The sequence below is a fragment of the Sitodiplosis mosellana genome, unplaced genomic scaffold, assembly GCF_009176505.1.
Source record: "Sitodiplosis mosellana isolate CC-2019 unplaced genomic scaffold, AAFC_SMos_1.0 Smas_scaffold_6166, whole genome shotgun sequence".
Taxonomy (NCBI): domain Eukaryota; kingdom Metazoa; phylum Arthropoda; class Insecta; order Diptera; family Cecidomyiidae; genus Sitodiplosis; species Sitodiplosis mosellana.
The window spans coordinates 5,966,419-5,984,418 of NW_022601407.1; the positions used below are offsets into that span (position 1 = coordinate 5,966,419).

At 35.3% G+C, this 18,000-nt stretch overlaps 5 protein-coding genes across 6 annotated transcripts in view; 1 reads left to right on the forward strand and 4 right to left on the reverse strand.

Annotated features, from left to right (window-relative positions):
• On the reverse strand, nucleotides 1–7,372 carry LOC129575295 (sodium-independent sulfate anion transporter-like; the record flags this gene model as incomplete). The annotated part of the gene is given in 4 exon segments (XM_055458585.1): nucleotides 1–98; nucleotides 466–777; nucleotides 1,578–1,689; nucleotides 6,807–7,372. Coding segments are annotated over 3 exon segments (471 nt in total), but the record flags the coding sequence as incomplete, so codon positions are not given.
• Nucleotides 1–18,000, reverse strand: part of LOC129575285 (omega-amidase NIT2-like) — a 311,296-nt gene that overhangs the window by 28,104 nt on the left and 265,192 nt on the right. The window lies entirely within an intron of this gene.
• Nucleotides 8,289–11,929, reverse strand: LOC129575284 (probable E3 ubiquitin-protein ligase makorin-1). The gene is made up of 7 exons (XM_055458561.1): nucleotides 11,639–11,929; nucleotides 11,409–11,528; nucleotides 11,031–11,304; nucleotides 10,661–10,934; nucleotides 9,982–10,335; nucleotides 9,615–9,746; nucleotides 8,289–9,233 (listed from the first exon to the last, which is right to left on the reverse strand). The coding sequence occupies exons 2-7, from the start codon at nucleotides 11,515–11,517 to the stop codon at nucleotides 9,123–9,125; spliced, it is 1,254 nt and encodes a 417-aa protein (XP_055314536.1). The 5' UTR covers nucleotides 11,518–11,528; nucleotides 11,639–11,929; the 3' UTR covers nucleotides 8,289–9,122.
• On the forward strand, nucleotides 11,991–16,272 carry LOC129575282 (5'-nucleotidase domain-containing protein 3). Of its 2 annotated transcripts, XM_055458557.1 has the most exons (10): nucleotides 11,996–12,074; nucleotides 12,264–12,436; nucleotides 12,545–12,720; nucleotides 12,999–13,194; nucleotides 13,262–13,290; nucleotides 13,441–13,575; nucleotides 13,731–13,888; nucleotides 13,978–14,305; nucleotides 14,805–14,956; nucleotides 15,735–16,272. In XM_055458557.1, exons 2-10 carry the CDS (start codon nucleotides 12,298–12,300, stop codon nucleotides 15,937–15,939), a joined length of 1,518 nt encoding a protein of 505 aa, XP_055314532.1. In that variant the 5' UTR covers nucleotides 11,996–12,074; nucleotides 12,264–12,297; the 3' UTR covers nucleotides 15,940–16,272. The 2 variants fall into 2 exon arrangements, with proteins under 2 accessions (XP_055314533.1, XP_055314532.1); XM_055458558.1 differs by having other exon boundaries at nucleotides 11,991–12,436.
• Nucleotides 16,243–17,979, reverse strand: LOC129575292 (group XIIA secretory phospholipase A2). Its single transcript, XM_055458581.1, has 3 exons — nucleotides 17,468–17,979; nucleotides 17,117–17,161; nucleotides 16,243–17,014 (listed from the first exon to the last, which is right to left on the reverse strand). Exons 1-3 carry the CDS (start codon nucleotides 17,697–17,699, stop codon nucleotides 16,611–16,613), a joined length of 681 nt encoding a protein of 226 aa, XP_055314556.1. The 5' UTR covers nucleotides 17,700–17,979; the 3' UTR covers nucleotides 16,243–16,610.

The window sequence follows — 18,000 nt, forward strand, 5'->3', positions numbered from 1 at the left end:
GAAAATCAGTGCGCCATTAACGAGCGTTAAAAACGTTGCGAAGTCCGGGTTTTCGGCAACATAACGTTGAATCAACAGCGATAAAATTGCAGTCGGTCCTATGGATGAAGCAAGAAAAAACGAGATCCAAATGTGTCACTGCAATTTTGAAATGTTTGAAGACGGATCTACCAACCCACTAAAAATGAACGCGTGAGAATAAAAGACTGACGCTACCAGGTTTTTCGCAAAAGCGGAATAAAAATCAGTTGCACGCAAAAGAGACATTTCAAAAGGTTGCACGCAAGGGAGAAGTATATTGTTGTTGTAATCACGGCTTTAAAATTCAAAATGCGACAAAATAAAATGTTCCGTTTGCGTGCAAACTTTTGAAATGTCTTTTTTGTGTGCAACTGATTGTTATCCCGCTTTTGCGAATAACCTGCTAGCGTCAGTCTTTTATTCTCACGCGTTCAAATGATTTACCTATTGTTACATCCTTACTGCTACCGAAAATTAAATAAACAAATGAGCCGATGAAACCGGAATAGAGGCCATATTGTGGAGGAAGACCAGCGACAATTGCATACGCAATACCTTGTGGTATGGCTGTTAGGCCGACCGTCAAACCGGCGATAAAATCGTAAAACAAATAGCACAGTCGATATGTTGGCACCCATTTCAATATCGGCAGACGATTCACTAAAATTTGCTTTCGATCATTGTACATTCGGCGCACATTTCGATTGAGTATACTGCAAAGCGGTGGCCACTGTTCCGAATAATCATACGAATAGTCTGCAGAAAGGGAATAAACACATTCATTATCTTTGCACAGAGAGGAAATGTCCACAAAAAATTACACATGTTTATAAATAAGAAATCAATTTTGCAGCTATAATTGGGTGTAGTTATTTATGTGCGCAAAATTTACGAGAAACAGAAAACTGAATTACAAAAGTATGCCTTGAAAAAATACGAAACAGAAAAATCACAAAAATATGCCCAAGAGAGGGAGAGAGTGGAAAAAATTTGCAGATTACACATTTCATTGAGCCGGAATCACATAAAAAGTGCTGTTATTCTGAAATCGAATCGCATTGATATGCGCGAACAACAGAAACGTGTTTGCCGCCACATTTGAGTCACATGATATGTTTAAATCAATGCAGCAAATTGCTTTATGTCACTATTGATGATAAGAAAACAGAATGTTTGCATGGAATCACATGATTTGCATCGGCAATTAAATGACTTGCATTCAACGGAACTCTGACATGAACATTAACCACCTCTTTTTGCAACAACTTTGAACAAACAACAAAGAATTGATCACTTTGCTTATCGTAAGACAAACGGCTAATTCGATAAATTGACATGTCTTGTTATGAATTAGAATTGGAATCATTTCTGTGTAGAATTTGAAACACATCTGTGCACGTTAGATTGGAATTAAAAACTCTGCACAATATATTTTCTTTTCATTTGAAGGCAACGAAAAATGTTTGGTTTTCAGAAAATTGTGAATTTGACACAAAACAAATTGAATTTGATTGAGAAAAGTTCATTAGCACTGAACTTAAGAATACCTTGTTTACCTGTTCGCTGTTGAGCTATGCTGCTCACATCGTCGATGCTGCTTTCGAAAGGAGTAGCCATTGTTGACAGCAAATCTCCCCAATCTTGGTATAGTCACAACTTTTGGCTCTTCTGTGGAGAAGAAATTTAAAAAAAATTATTAAAAATTGTTCGTATCCGTCGGATTTTGAATCGTTATTAGTTTAATATTTCTTCGGATCCTTTTTCAAATGTCTTTTCTACGTTCTGTACTGGCAATCGGCTTTTCTACTTCGTCGGCTTCATTTTTTTCTCTCTTCTTTTCAAACAACATCAAAATCAGCACCAATCATTTCTTCAGAAGTCATATGATCAAATTGAATATTGGAATCACTTGGCTGAGAGAAATGTGAGCGAATGACTGACCAAAAGAGAGATTCGCAACGAAACATTTAAGCTATGTAACTGTTGATTGGGCGAAAAAAAACCATTAAAATTCAAATGATAAAAACGTTCAACTTTGTTGCTTGGGGAAGTTCTATTTGATTTTTTGATGTTAATATATATTTTGCTTTGGTTTCGCATACTTGACAATGATAATTCTTGACCTGGAACACTCGTGGAGAAAAAAAAACTCGTCAAACCACTAAACCGCAATTAGATATTTTGTCATGTGACTGATTGAGGCAATGGGTTTTGGTATTTCAATGGATTGTGTTAGGTGTGTGTTTTTTTAAATATAAAACACGCGCGATTTAGTAATTTCGAAACTGCCGAAATTTAGTAATTCTGCAAATGGCTCTATATATCAAGAATTCACTAGCGTCACTTGTTAAATACACTCACGTTCGAAGTTTGAAAATTATAATCTCATAGGTCGTTGTCTTCTTCATTTGATTTTTTAATTTTTTTTTTGGGAATAAATGTTTCAGAGACAACGTGCCATTTTTTTTCAAAAATCACCAAAGGCGCTGAACTTTGAAAAAGCCAACACAATCATTTGCGCTCGCGATTGGCTTCATTACTCCGAAACCATAAAGATAATCATTCATACGTGCATTAATTGAATTCGGTTTGTCTCGTAACTGACACTAAATTATTTTCATTTTATGACACCGACTGTTTTCCCATGATAAAAAGTGCCATTCAGTCGCAGCTATAAATGCATTAAAATCATACTCAGTCTTGTCTATTGGGGGAAAAAATCGAGTGAAATATAAATCATCTGAAATCTGGGAATCCCAAAATTTACAAAATTTATTACGTTGAGAGAGCCGAAATTCTGTGTGGCCTGAATAAGTTGATGTGTTATGCTCACAGATGGTGTGCTACGTGCAGATAAATTGATTTTGGCACTTTTTTGGAGTCGATTCCAATTCGATGTGGATTGAAAGTGAACTGGCTGTATTGCAAGTGGCATTGTTTTAAAATTGTTAGCATTCCACTCAAGTTGAATCAAACAATCAATGTATTAAACACTCAATAAAGAAAGTTGTTCAAATTTCAATGTCAATATCAGCTGTCCAGTACTGGGTTCAGAGAACTGAGTTCGATAATCAAAACAGAAACTTGGACATACTTCGAAAGGGAAATCGTTGTGGTCTACAAAGTTGTAATCGTTCGTAATTTCAAAAACGTCAATCGAACAAAAAATATTCTTTTTGAACCTAAAGTCATTCGACAACGAAGTGAAGAAAAAATGGGATAATTACATTCAAAAAAAAGAACGTTGGCAAGATTTGTGATGAATCAATTATGTTCATCAAATCATTTCCGTGATCACTGGAACAGATAAGAATATGAAGTAATCTCATTCATAAGACAATTTCTTCTGAACGATGACAATTTTGACATTGTTGTTACTTGATCGTCTTCTTAATTAATTATTGATTGAAATTGACATTTCTGTGCACCCATGTCGTGTTTTCTACGAAAGAAAAAATTTCTTTCTCTCTTCCCAATCAAATGATATGCCTGAAACTTCTATATAACCACAAAATGAAAATAAAATCGCTAGACCTGATCACTATCGTTGCCGTCCGTGTCGAATGAACGCCATACAAACCAATCAATCGACTGTGTTCTGGAATGTTCCATTCTGTTGTAATTTTGACATCGCTTCGAAACTGACTGAGGATAATTAATTTTTTTTCTTCATTCCATATTTGTTAATTCGAATTTTGGTGAAGAAAAAAAAATTCCGCTCAATTTTTATATGAAAAATGTTTTTTTTTTTATAAAATCTAAACGAACGTATGTTACTCTTGCGCTACTGCAACCAATACAGAAGCAAATGTATTGTGTTGTGACTGTCTGTGGTTTCGTTCGCTCGGCTTGAATATTTTTCATTCTGCCTCTCCGTATAATTCGCAAGGCAACGAATGCATACGTTTTGTGTTAAATACAATCTGAAACGCATATACTTTTGAGGGCCTCTCAACTGTCGAGTTCGATACTCACGACCGAGGGTAGCGACTGCAAGTTCGTACATGTGCACGCCCGGCAGCTGTATGGCTGTGGTATATGCGCTCTCCGTCGTGGGATTTACGTACTTATGTACGGCGTGTAGAAATCAAGAAATTTTTTTCTTCCGTTTTCCAAACTGTATTTTCTATCAATTTGCCTGAGTCATTTGCCGGCTAATATGACTTTGATAATATTTTTCTCTGTTTTTGATGGTTTTGGTTTCTGATACGACTTATTATTATCGATGGCGTTTAAGGTCTTAGGTCAAACCCAGATCGAAAATTGCTAAAATCATTCTGAATGATTCATTAATTTGTTTCCCGGAGAGAGGAAATGAAGATTATTATCAATTACGTTACTTCCAAAGTGATTTAGTAAATAAAGTAAACAAACGACCATTTGGCACACCGAGATCAAGAGCCGTTGTGATTAGCTAAAGCAAATTTATTACACGAACAAATGGGCAAAGATAAGAAAAATGAATAACTTTTTATTTATTTTAAACGAAATGCATGACTTTTCCTGGTGTTGACGTATGCATTTTGAATTGAAATTAATCGAAATATTATATAATAATTCGAGAAATTCTGCATTGAACAGAAGGACATCGTTTGAAATGAAAATAAAAAAGAAAATATGCCAGTGCTTTGAAAGCAATGCTTTTCCAATTGCAATAATATCAATGAATAATGACTTAATTCGGTGACATCAAAATCTAAAAAAAAAGATCACATTGTCTAACGGCTTTAAAAGCGTTGCTCATTTTTCTCCGGCGACATATATCCCATTTTTAGCACGCGTTGCAATAAATGTTTTTATTAGAATGTTGACATAATAACTGTGCAATTTCTCACGAATGCTTTCGTTTGACACAAAGTATATGGAATCCGGTACATGTTTAAAATTGCACTCGAAATTGAAGTATGGGATTGCGAGAAAGTGAGCAAATAGCAATATTTGTCAAACATATTTCTTATCGCAGAGTTTTCATTTGTCAAGCTCTTGAAATATATAGCACACATAAACGTTTCTAACATGAAAATTTGAATGAATATTTAAATTTTATGCTCATTTTACAAACTATAATTTGAACTAACTGTAAACAAACATTAAAATTGTGTTGAGAGAAGTGGGAGAATCTCTGCTTCGTATTTTATGCATGAAAATAGTGAAGAAAAAAAACACAAGGGAAGAATACTTAAGTTGCTTCAAAGGCTTTGTTCCGCAGAGTTTTAATGCTAACGTTGAAATTTCAAATGAAAATTAAAGTTTTGAGTGACAACAAAAGCAGCGTTTCTTGGAAAGCGTCTATACCGGATTTTTGATTGAATCTCCTTTTTGATTGAAATCGGATGTACGTATGAAAGTTGATTGATTAAGAGATTAAGTAATCGAAACGACTAGATATCAACTCTAAAGCATGATGATCAATTGAGTGGAGGAGCCCAGTGAGAGTTTACAGAGTATGCATTAGTCATGAAGACAATATTCGATTCTAAAAAAATTCATTCAATCGATGAGTGCTTCAAAAAAAATCTGCTGCTCTCCATCCATATGCTAACTAGATGTCCTTCTTCCGTGATTTATGTCATTCCAATGTTGTTGATAGTAAAAAAAAGAATGCACTTGCACGTATTTGGTGCCATCAAAGGAATGCGTTGCCCATAAATTACCGACCATTCTATTTATCTGCGCATTGTTTAAAAATAGCTGTAAAAGTGGCCAAAAAGGTGAACTAAGATAAGACTTTCGTTAATTGCCATATAACAATAACCGACTAGGCAGTAAATAATGGGCCGGTTTAAAAACTTTTTTTCGAAGAATTTTCCGCGACAAATTCTATCCGCAGACTTGAATGCGACTTCAATCGCTCTCATCCCGATTTATCCATCTGGAAGTCATTCAGCTGGTACGAGTGCAATCTGTCAGTGTTTATCAACACTTGAATGACTGTTTGTTGTTATTACAATTTTTCCACGTCCCACATCTGTACATCATAAGGCGATAATTCCATTTTATCTAGCCCTGGTTACATTAAACAATTTAATAGTAATGACACGATTCAAACAATCCGAAATAAATGAACAAACAAACAAAATCAATATATCGAGTTACAACAAAGTTTGATTTGTTTCAATTTGTATTGGAGTTTCATTCTTGATTGAGTCTTGACAAATGCAATCTATCGGTCAGTTGTTCGTTGCTTACTTAGAAACGATGCAGCATAGACGTGATGTATGCAAATGGGACAGCTACGAGAAAAAAAGAGCACGAAAAGGTGAAGCATGCATCCATTCGCGCTTGGTCACCCGTGTATGTTTCATGTTACGGAGAGGAGCGTGTTTAGGAAATGAATGCAATCTAAATCTGCACCAGCGCGATTTGAGCACTTGCACACACAACCGAAACGATTGCATTCAAATGGGTAGAGCACAAGTTTTCGGTTTATTTGTTTTCAAAATAAGCACATGTTTTCCATTGATTTCTTTCAAATAAATAATTACTTCCGGTCATTTAATCAAATAAATCCGCTTTGATCACAATTTTGTGCTGAATAATGATGACTATAAGGCCAAGTAGGTTTGCCGGTTTCAAGTGGAACGAGCAACAAAAGGAAAACACATTCAACAAAATAATTTGCAACATCACAAACATCAGAAAAAAAATGTCAATTGATTCAGTCCGAACATGATGCAGAATTCTAAAAATAGAAACAATGCCGAAAATTGACCACTCTTCCGTACATTGATGGGCCGCGAATGAAAAAGAAAAAAAACGAGAAAAGAATGTTTGTGTGAACTCACTCAATTTGGTCAGGCCAAAAATGCAGTGTGATTTATTTTTGGGATAGTTGGTTGTGACTGAAAATGCCCGAATCTGACTGTTGCACACACATTTGCTCAGCCGACTTGTCGTTTTCTGTGATCCTTTTGGTGATTTAATTGTTGCTGTTTCTGCGTTTTGGCGCTAAGTAGTGGACTTTCCTTCCTCGTCGTTGACGTCGGCAAAATATGTGATGCGATTTGTGAGTTTTTATTTATTTTCTCGTGTCATTCACATCACAACAAACCAAACATTCAATGTTCATTCACATTTTTATTGGACAAATTACTGACAATTATTCATTTAACTGAATCACAATAAAATATGTTTTGTGTTGTTGTTTTATGTTTTTATTCGTGTATTTTTCTCTTTTACAACAGCCGCCCCAGATCTCTGTGTATAATGTGACGACGACTGTTTGAATCGTGTGTGCAAATGACTGCGAAGAATCTTGACTTTGTGAGTACTTTCACACACAATATGTAACTAAATGTACAAATAGAAATTTATGTGTAATTTATACACATCAAATACTGTCAACAGCAGCAGCAACACCGCACTCTCTCACTCACTCACCACTCTCTGAATTCTCTCACTGCCGTCTCTCATTCTCGTTTACGCGCTCGCGCTCTCTCTCTCTCTCTCTCTCTCTCTCTCTTTCTCCCTCTCTCTCTCCCTCTTTGCGTGTGTATGTTCGCTAGCCGAGAGTGTCGCATGTGACGTTTCATCTATAGTATTTACACCACTTTCCACGTTCTCGTTCCAATACGAATATAAGCATGCGCATGTATTTGTATTTGTATTTGTATTTGTATTTGTATGTCAGAGAGACTCGCATTCGATGATATTGTATACCCAACTGCCTGCTTGCTTGCTTGCTTTACAACCGTTTGAAATTCTATTTGTTTAGCGCAATGCATGCAAAATTGCGCGGTAAATTCTCCAAAAAATAATTACGATGCACTTTTTTTCTTGCACTGTTTTTCAAACCATGCAAATTTTTTTTTTTTATTGGAAATGGCGACGGTAAGGTCTATCAAGACAGCAAACTCGTGATATCGGTACATGGTTTCTTTTGTCAGGGGAAAAATTAAATTGAATTATTTAAAAATGAGACGTCAGTTCAATTGAAAACAGAAGAAAAAACATTTTTTATTCAAAATCAAAAAAATAATTTGTTTTTCATTGCTATATATTGCACATTTTTAATCAATGAATCTCGAGGCCATTGCCCGCTGTCTTCAATTTGTATTGACTTCCATCAATGTTTCTGCTTTTGGATTTCAAGACGAGTGTGTTGGCAAGTGTTGACTCCATCAAAGATGAAAAAAGGTGTCAGTAAAAACCAAAAATCACATCAATTCCATTGACTTCACAGGCCGCCATCGTCACGTGACCAGAGCCGACCGTCGATTTTCTTTTATTTTGCTACCCAATCACATATTTGCCCAAATCAAACACACTTTATTGCGTTTGTGATCATATTCCATTTTCCTTTATTTGATTATATTCACTTCTCTTCTTTTTTTGTTGTTTTTAAGATGGATTTTTCAATAAATTGGCTTTTAATATGTGTGTGTGTGTTTAGTTTGCATATTTAATTAGAAAAAAGGCACATCAAATAATCTTGAATAGGTTGTTTTGTTAGCGTTGGAAACAATATTAACGCGGTTACATACGCATTGTTCATTTACATTTGCACTTTTTTTTTCTCCCTTATTCCGTTCGTGTTTTATTTGCGCTCTCGCTTTTTTTTGTACATCACCAAAATCGGCTGCCGGGAAAATCTAATAATTCTGTTAACATGCTATGTGTATATACAGTGTAATTTTTATTTGCAGCTTTTGATTAAGTTTTTTTTTTGCTTATTTGCTTGTGTTTTGATTTGGATAAAAGAGTAACGGTTCTAACCACTAAACCTAAAACTTAACATCATTTGCAAAACGACCAATTCTTCTAAATTATATAATTCTCTTGCTTCCTTTATCTGTGTTTGCGGCAACGATTATGTTAGTAATTTTGTTGTTTGTTTGTTTGTACAGTTTATATAGCAGTTTGATGAGACCCACATACTGGTCATAACACTATGGAATTTGAACGTTTACATTTTCCCAAATAATTTAACTTTAAATATTTCCATTCAATAACAATCACTACGAATAATTTTGTGTTTTTTTGTTGTTGTTGTTATTTTCTTTGATCAATACATTGATGATGGCCAAGCATATTCAGTTTTTGTTGGATTTTGCAACCAGATCCATTTAGTACACATTCGATCTCTCGATTTGCGCACCTTTTCAATCTAAATCACTTGGATCCGTGTATGATGAAATTGTATCGTCATCATCATCATCATCATCATCACTAAAACTGTCACGGGCTTGCAGGAAATTCCATAGTATGACCCGCTGAAAAGAAAAAAAGAAGAAAAAACATCATTATCACATGAAAGGACAAAAAATTATTTCAATGATCATAATTGAAAATTCACACTTTTGGATGAAATGGAAATGTTGAACAATATTTTCTTGAAAACAATTTTTTTTTTTCTTATTCTCTAAAATGTCAGTTTTTACCATTTTTCAAAGTCTTGAAAAAAAATTCCAACATTTTCGAATGAAAGTTCAATTTTTGTTCATTGACCACATTTCACGGTTTTTTGCCACGAAGAATATCAAAAAAAAAAATTTTTTAATTTTTTTTCCAATTTTTTTTTTCAATTAAAATTAGAATCAAACAAAAGCAAATAATAAATCTGTAAATACGCAAATTGAATTCTTGAAATTTACCTCAACGATATCGCTTTCACCATGGAGATCATATCGACGACGCTGCTGTGGTATGCCAACATCAACCAATTCACCGCTTGGTAGAGCGTGTTTATAGAAACATTTGTTGCCAAATGGACACGTTCCTTCACCCTAAAATGAAAATGAGGACAATTTTTAATTTCTATTCTCGGATCATTTGCGCATCAAATTATAGTTTTTAATTGACATGTTGGCACAAATGTGTATGCAATATGAATTCAAATTCCAATTGTGACCATTTTATACTCGAATTCCAATTTTTATCCAATTTTTTTTTTTGGTTCGTATTTATGTCGTAAAGTTGGATTTTTTATATCCAAACTGCATTCAAATTGTTCGCACATACCCGATTAAAATATTTGCAGTTCTGTTGTTGCAGTGCCTCTTTGTATTCAGTCAGCAGTTTTTCCTTTTCTTCTTTTGTTTCCACCCAGTACAGACTGGGGCACACATAATGCGATTCAACACGGCACTCGGGACAGGCACGGGTGATGGTACTGTCGAAATTTTTCGCTTGTCGCCACTTCCGAATGCACGGCAGACAGAAAATGTGATAACAATTTGGCAGGATACCGAATCGATGTTCGCTGCGATTTGTCTTTTCCGTTATTACCTCGAAGCAAATGCCGCAGGTTTTATCTTTCGATCGTGCCACAGCAAACGAATGTTCCATATCTTTTTCCATCAGTTTCATGCATTCCTAAAATCGTATCAATTTCCTTTGAATTACTTTGATAAGATTCCGTCGAATTAGTTTTTAAGATGAAACTAGAGTTTTGTACAAATTTTTCAGTTTTTTTTTTTAAATACATTCTCTTCTTATTCAGTCTATTTTCTTTACTGCAGCAGATTGCATCACAATTCACAATTTCATAATTTCGAGTGAAATTTCATGTGTAAGAAAAATGAGTGATGAGTAATAGTGTAGGCTCGTCAGAACGAACCAATTTTCAACAAAACCGTAATTTCATGCACTTTCACCACAATCCACAATTAAAAAAGTATAAAGAAACGCCCATTTTTACCTTTTCGTGTGTTTTCCGTTGGTTTTGATCGGTGGGATGAAGACAGAACAATCCGCATATATCGCATAGATCGCCGTGCTGATACTGGCAACGTTCACCATATTTACAGCTAATAGTACCATCGGATTTCGTGATTGTGGATTGAATGTATGGGCAAAGGGTGGATGCCATATATTCCGGTGGTAAATTGTGTGTATCATTGAGCATTTCGGCACCGTTGCCGCTGTATGTATTACCCGAAACGATTTGAGCGTAAGAGATGTTTGTATTCTGGCTGTAATTCGAACAAAAAGAAAATAACAAACGAAATTTTTCAATAAATCTGTAAATTATCTAATGCAATTGGTTCAATGTAAATGCATTAGCTCACCTTGAAGCACCTTGATCTTCGTTGGTCGATTGGTCGGTGTTTTGGCTTACATAACGCGGTATGAACTCGGGGGCATCGATCCAGTTACGTGCAACTTCATTGGTTTCGGTGCAATGGCTGTTGTTGTTGTTGCTTCCATCTTCTCCATTTGTGTCGATGGTGGCGGGTGTAGCAGGTGGATTTTGAAGTGTATGCGAATTGCGACAAAAGTCACCATATCGACAATTCCCATTCAAAAAATACCGACACACATTTGGTGCTTGAGTCCAATTTTCTACAACACAAAATTTGCATCACCATTATTAAAAATTACACCGAACGAAACATGAAAAATATGCACTGTGTTGCCTCCCCCCGTTTCTCTCTAGTGTCACTTACGTTCTGTTGATTCAGCAAAATCGGTGTCCAACTCGTTGTGATCGTAGTGGTCATTGTGGTTTTGTGTATGATAGACATATGGGTAATCAGCGATTGATGGGATGCTCATGATTTCACTTGCTAAAATAGTTCGAAACGTATATTGAATATTGCGAAATAGCACGAACGATATTGCTCAATAATTTGAATGTCAAATGTATGTGTTTGCTTGACAAAAAAACTGTACTTACTACTTTTTCTTCCCTTTTTTTTATTTTCAATCACAGAAACGCGTGCTTTCACGACTCAATCGAGAGAAATCCCTTTTCTTTTTGGGGATTTTCAGTTCCCAGTACAAGCTCAACGAGTTTTCGTTTCGAGACCGATTTTTTTCAATGTGGAATGGCTCGCACACTCAAATTGAGTCGTGTTATTTGATAATGCACTTCTATTTATTTTTATTTTTTTTTGTCAGAACCTGGCACATCTTTCAAAAGTGAGTGCATTCAATGACAATCCAATTCGGATGGAATCACTTCTTTTGTGCGCCATATTTCCGATAGATGGCGCTCATTCACTTATTCCAAAATAACCTATTAGTCAATAGACTGACATTTCAGTAAATGTTACCTAACTAGCATGTGAATTGATAAAAGTTCCGCATTTTTTGTTTGTTTACATTATACAGTGAGTGATTATTTTCATAGCTGACCATAGCGAAAATAGCGAGAAAAAAAAATCAAACGCGTCCAATCACAATCGGCAATATGAATGCGAAGCGAATTTTCATTAGCTCTAACTGATTTGGTTTTCTCACGGGAAAATCATTTAAACCATTGCCATATTGTTCCTTTATTTAAATTTTTTTCTGCGTAGTTTCGGACTGTGGTATTGGTATACAGCAAACCGAATGATGAAAATGTTTGCAAAAAATCAATGCACAACCTTTGTGCGGCTATTGATGTGCCCGCCAAAAGTAACGCTCTCTGCGAAACGATCCATTCACAATTATGATGAAATTTATGCACAAACTAAAACGCTTTTTCTATGTAAGTGTTTTCTTGTTGTTGCCATTCTTTAACCACTTTTTATGGCTATTGTGTTTTAGCATGAACAACCGTCGCTGTTTTTTACTGATTTTCTTTCTTTGACTTTAGCCAAAAAACTGCCGAAGAACGTAAATAAGACTGCTGTTTTTGCTTGCAATGAACTCGATCTTGAAGAGATTCAAGTTTATGGCTTTGACTATGATTATACGCTGGCTTGTTATAAGAAGTCATTGCACTATCTGTTGTATGATTTGGCTCGCGATATGCTCGTTGAAAAGCTGAAGGTAAACTGATTGACAATTGCACAAGAAAATGAGTTGAACGATTATTTTTTTCTCTCCTCTTAAATTGGGTCTTGATAATAATCAATCATTATTTTATAATCAGATGAAACATTCAAACGATATCAAATCGACTTTTTCAAACTGTTTCTTATCATCAAGGCCCAATCGACCTTGAATTGAGTATTTTTCATATTTTCATAATTTTATTGATTTTTTTATTCATAAAAACGAAATAATTTTGCACTCATTTCATCGTTTGTTCTATACCATCGAAACAGTACCCCGAAGCAATAAAGAGCCTAGAATACATGCCTGGTTTTGCCATTCGTGGATTGCATTATGACATTGAAAAGGGTTTGCTGCTCAAGCTTGACTCCTTCCTGCAGATTCAATTGGGATCGGTTTATCGTGGTCTCACACCTGTGAGTGATGCTGAGGTTATTCGACTCTATCGCAACCGTGTTGTTCCATTGGGTATTTCATTCATCAATTTTCGTTAGAACATCAAAACTAAGACACATTTTTTCATTCTATTTTTTAGCTTACGTCGAAGGTGCTTCGAAAACTCAGGTGAGAAACAGTATCGCATTGGAGAATATTTTCACCCTTTTTTTTACAAATGTTCAATTTTTTGAACGAATATTCTCATATTTGAACATTGCTTTCAATTTGTTTTCAATTTTCAAACTGATTTTCCGATCTGTAAAATACATTCTATAGTATGGTCGCGGTAAGATGGTGCAGCTGGCTGATTTATTCTCGGTGCCCGAGATTAGTCTATTGTGTAATGTGGCGGAATATTTCGAAAAAGAGCAACTCAATTACCATCCAGAGATTCTCTTCAGAGATGTCAAAGTAAGACCAGATTGAATGCCTCAAATCAATTCGAATTCGAATTTGGTTTTGGTTTTGGTTTTGGAAACTCTAAGTCATAAGCCACATGAACATTTGCACGTTTCAATATTAATTGGGTTTGTTTTTAATCCGAGATTGATTAATGAATTTTGCAGCGTTCAATGGGAGCTTGTCACCCAGTGATGCATGGAATTGTATCACAAAACGTGGATAAGTATATCGAAGCAAATCCAAGACTTGAGCCATTCTTCAAGCGCCTTAAAGATGACAATAAACAACTATTTCTTGTTACAAACAGTCCGTATCATTTTGTGTAAGTTCAACAATTTGATTCTATCAAAATTAAATTCTAATTTGATTTTCAAATTTTCCAACAAACTCAAACACTTTGAACTACTACAGAAACCAAGGGATGAATATGTTAGTTGGTCAAAATTGGAAGGACTACTTTGATGTAGTGATTGTTCAAGCACGAAAACCGAGCTTCTTCACCGATCAAACGCGTCCGTTCAGGGTATTTGACACCAAAACTGGAACACATTTATGGGATCGCGTCTGTAATTTTGAACGTGATAAAACCTATTTCGAAGGCACTGTGAAACAGTTACAGGAACTTATGAATTGGTCCGGCCATGAAGTATTGTATTTCGGTGATCATCCGTATTCGGATTTGGCCGATGCTACTCTCGAACATGGCTGGCGAACGGGTGCCATTATCAGCGAACTCGATGTAAGTGAGAACAAGAATTCACCAGTTTTGTCATAGAAAAATGAGCGATTTTACGAGCAAGTTCAATGTTGCGTGGCGCAACATGCACGTAACTGATAAGCAATGCCTCATTAGCATTACCTATTTGAAAACGATAAGCAAATTGAGTTTTTGGCAAAAATTAGAAAATGTTACATTCAAAATGAATTAAATGTCCACTGCGACAAATAAACTCCCTCAGAATAATTGTGAAATAAAGCGAAACATGGACTTTGTCTACGAACAAGGACCAACAACGCAAGATTTTGAACCGAAGCAATACAAAGCAAAAGTGAGAAACAAAGTGCAACATAACGAATCATGGTGCAGTTTGAAGCCAAAACTTGCTTTGTGCCACGAAGTTTGTTGCTCTTTGCTCGTAGACAAAGTCCATGTTTCGCTGCATTTGTCAGGTATTCTGAGAGCACCTTTCTGTTGCAAATGTTCAAATAAAGAAATGGAATTTAATCGATACTTTCAGCATGAAATCGATACTCTGAACAAGCCTGAGTTTAAACAGAATGCAAACTGGTTGCAAATGCTGACTCAACTCATCGAAGACTATCAAGATATTGACACAGATGAGGCGAGAGCAGCTCTTTGTAAATGGAATACTGAACGGGATCAACTTCGGTAAGGAAAAATTCAGAAGAAAATGAGAAATTGCATGATTTTTACAAAATGTATGCCTAGAACAACGCTGTGAAGCACAATGTTATTACATTCAACAGATCCAAAACCTTTCAGAGTTATGTTTGTCCCAATCGGAAGTTCACTAACATGAATCATGAATGACGTTTGAAATGCCATTTTTGACAAATAAAATTTCCAATATTTGGGTAAATCTTGTGACGAAATCATTTAATCAAATTTCCAAACTCTACCGTATAGATGCTGCCAGAGCATCATTTGCTGAATATCTTCCATTTACGATTCATGTTGTTGGCCTAGAATTTTGTCATTTCGAAAAATACGACTTTCATTTGAACGCGTGAGAATAAAAGACTGACGCTACCAGGTTTTTCGCAAAAGCGGGATAAAAATCAGTTGCACGCAAAAGAGACATTTCAAAAGGTTGCACGCAAGAGAGAAGTATATTGTTGTTGTAATCACGGCTTTAAAATTCAAAATGCGACAAAATAAAATGTTTCGTTTGCGTATAACCTTTTGAAATGTCTCTTTTGCATGCAACTGATTGTTATCCCGCTTTTGCGAAAAACCTGCTAGCGTCAGGCTTTTATTCTCACGCGTTCATTTGTCGATTGTTCCATTGGTTTTTTCAGATTGATTTTTTTTTTTTTTGAAAAATTCCCGGAATTTTTGAAATATTTTTTTAAATTTTTATTTATATTCTGCATTGAAAAATTTGAGGTTGCCACATTTGCAATTGATTTTCTTTTTCCATCCACAGTCAAGCCACAAAACGAGTGTTCAACAAGCAATTCGGAAGTGTATTTCGAACTTATAACAATCCAACGTATTTTTCGAGGCGTTTATTCCGTTTTTCGGACATATACACCAGCAACATATCTAATATAACCAATTACTCGACGGCGCATACATTTTATCCTCGTCGTGGAGTCATGCCTCACGAATACTCATCGCTATTCTTATAAAAAAAAATCGCTTCGTTTTTCTGCTCGCAACCATTGCAAGGATCGCAGTGCAATAATAATTGAATTTGTGCCAAAATGTGTGAAACCATTTCACTTGCTACCATTTTGTTGTGTTTTTGAGCATTTAAAATGTGTTCGTCTAGATCATTGTAGAATTAGTTATCATGTTCCTCGGTTGTCCATAATCACTAGCACCGACTATAATATATTCAATTGTATTTTATTGTGTATAGAAAAATATTATCCGAACACACAAATTGTATTAAATTGCATGCGAAAAAAAAACACCGAACAATAATTAAATTTAGACAAATGTTGCTTAAAATCTGAAAACGTTCATCATTCTTTTTATTTATTTAAATAAAACAAAAACAACATTTCAATTTGACAAAACTGAACGTTCAGTTGGATCAGTCGAAATTTGGCCGAATGTCAAAATCGGGTGTTAACTGTCACCGTTTAAATAAAAAAAAATTGGATTCGTCTGATGAAGGTAACCGGTCTGTCTTTGGACTAGCTGTTTTGGGAGTCATGTTGGCTTACGTTAAAATATCAATAATCTCAGAGAGTCGGCGCTATTTACATAGAATTACATGATGCCAAATGGATTGCCATCGATCGTGCTTGTTCAAACAGTACATACAGAAAAACCATGAAATTCCTAGCAAATACTACAGATCATTACGCCATCCAGGCGGTGGAGGTGTTTTGCCTTTCGAATACTTTTTATAATCTTTATTTTTGTAGTCTTTGTCCGATTTGGATGAGGAGGAACTGGTCGGTGCACAGTAACAGGATCGTTCCTGTGCATCCAAATACGATCGACAGCCCAGTGTTATTGTGCCGGTGAATAGCATTTTGGCAGCCGCTTTACATCCCTTCGCCACTACCGATCCAATCGTTGATTTTTCATGTGTGTCACAGTAATTGTAAAGGCATCGCTTAAATTCTATATCACATAATTCTTTATCCTTGTTGCATGTGTCGTAGCAAATGTCGTGATCATTGCAGCAATTTTCCATCTCAACCGCTGGCAAGTATTCCGTATTGATATTCAAACCCAAGGAACCACATCCTTTATTTTGAAAGAAAAGTTAAAATAACAAGGTAATATAAAAATAAAGTATAAAAAGCAACAAAAAATAATATTTAAACCAAATTCGAACAAAATAATTACCATTGGCCGATGGAATGTAGAATTTATTTCGAACCGGCGATACATCTGAAAGGAAACGAGAAGAATTTTAGTTTTGTTTGATTATTTTCATACGTTTTCGGAATATGACGAAATTCAAGGAATAGAAACCGATGTCTGATGAGAAAAACTCATGAATTCTTTTTCATTTTATGGCAAAATTGTTGAACTAAAGAGAAAAAAAATCGCACATTCTGAACAACTGAATTTGAAAAAAAATTCGTGAGTCCAAAAAAATCTTGAATTTGAACGAAAATTCAAGAAAACATCATGAAACTCGAACAAAAATTTTGAAATCTAAAAAAAAACATGATGAACAAATCACTTGTTTACCTCCAGGACATTTAAACACGCACGTTTCCTCGACCGCTGCATCAAACACTGAATGAACGGTTTGAAATTTGCGTGCGACATGAATGAGATTTTTGAAGACATCCCCAAACACCGCTTCGGCCGCAATGATTGCATCACGCAAATTGTGGATTATATTGGAGCCATAGCCCGAGTAAGCGTACGTTAAAAATGTTAACGCATAAATTGCGATTCGCATATAGTTCACCTGCATTTTTAATTGTTTGCTCTTTCGATTTCAATGATCACCAAAACGGTATCTCTGTCTATTTTTGATCGGTCTCAATCACAAGTTTTCTTTCGTCGTAATTTTTTTTTCTACTATCTGTGATCACTTCCTGATGGTTACACGTAATTTGTACAAAATTTTTACTTGTTTTGTTCCTGACACAAATACTTGTTATTACCAAAATTTATTTTAATTGAGTCATGTTTGGATTTGATTCTTTTTTTTCTTTCGGATCGGATTTAGGTGTCGAATGACATTTCGGTGTAAAAACACGTAATGTTTTGAT

Coding starts and splice junctions, on each gene's coding strand:
- LOC129575292 (XM_055458581.1), bottom strand. CDS start 17,699: ATGCAGGTGAACTATATGCGAATCGCAATTTATGCGTTAACATTTTTA. Junction 17,162..17,467: donor CGTGTTTAAATGTCCTGGAG/GTAAACAAGTGA, acceptor GTTTCCTTTCAG/ATGTATCGCCGGTTCGAAAT. Junction 17,015..17,116: donor CTACATTCCATCGGCCAATG/GTAATTATTTTG, acceptor TTCAAAATAAAG/GATGTGGTTCCTTGGGTTTG.
- LOC129575282 (XM_055458558.1), top strand. CDS start 12,298: ATGATGAAAATGTTTGCAAAAAATCAATGCACAACCTTTGTGCGGCTA. Junction 12,721..12,998: donor TGCTCGTTGAAAAGCTGAAG/GTAAACTGATTG, acceptor CCATCGAAACAG/TACCCCGAAGCAATAAAGAG. Junction 13,291..13,440: donor AAGGTGCTTCGAAAACTCAG/GTGAGAAACAGT, acceptor TACATTCTATAG/TATGGTCGCGGTAAGATGGT.
- LOC129575284 (XM_055458561.1), bottom strand. CDS start 11,517: ATGAGCATCCCATCAATCGCTGATTACCCATATGTCTATCATACACAA. Junction 10,336..10,660: donor AACGGAAAACACACGAAAAG/GTAAAAATGGGC, acceptor ATACGATTTTAG/GAATGCATGAAACTGATGGA. Junction 9,234..9,614: donor GTGAAAGCGATATCGTTGAG/GTAAATTTCAAG, acceptor TTTTCTTTTCAG/CGGGTCATACTATGGAATTT.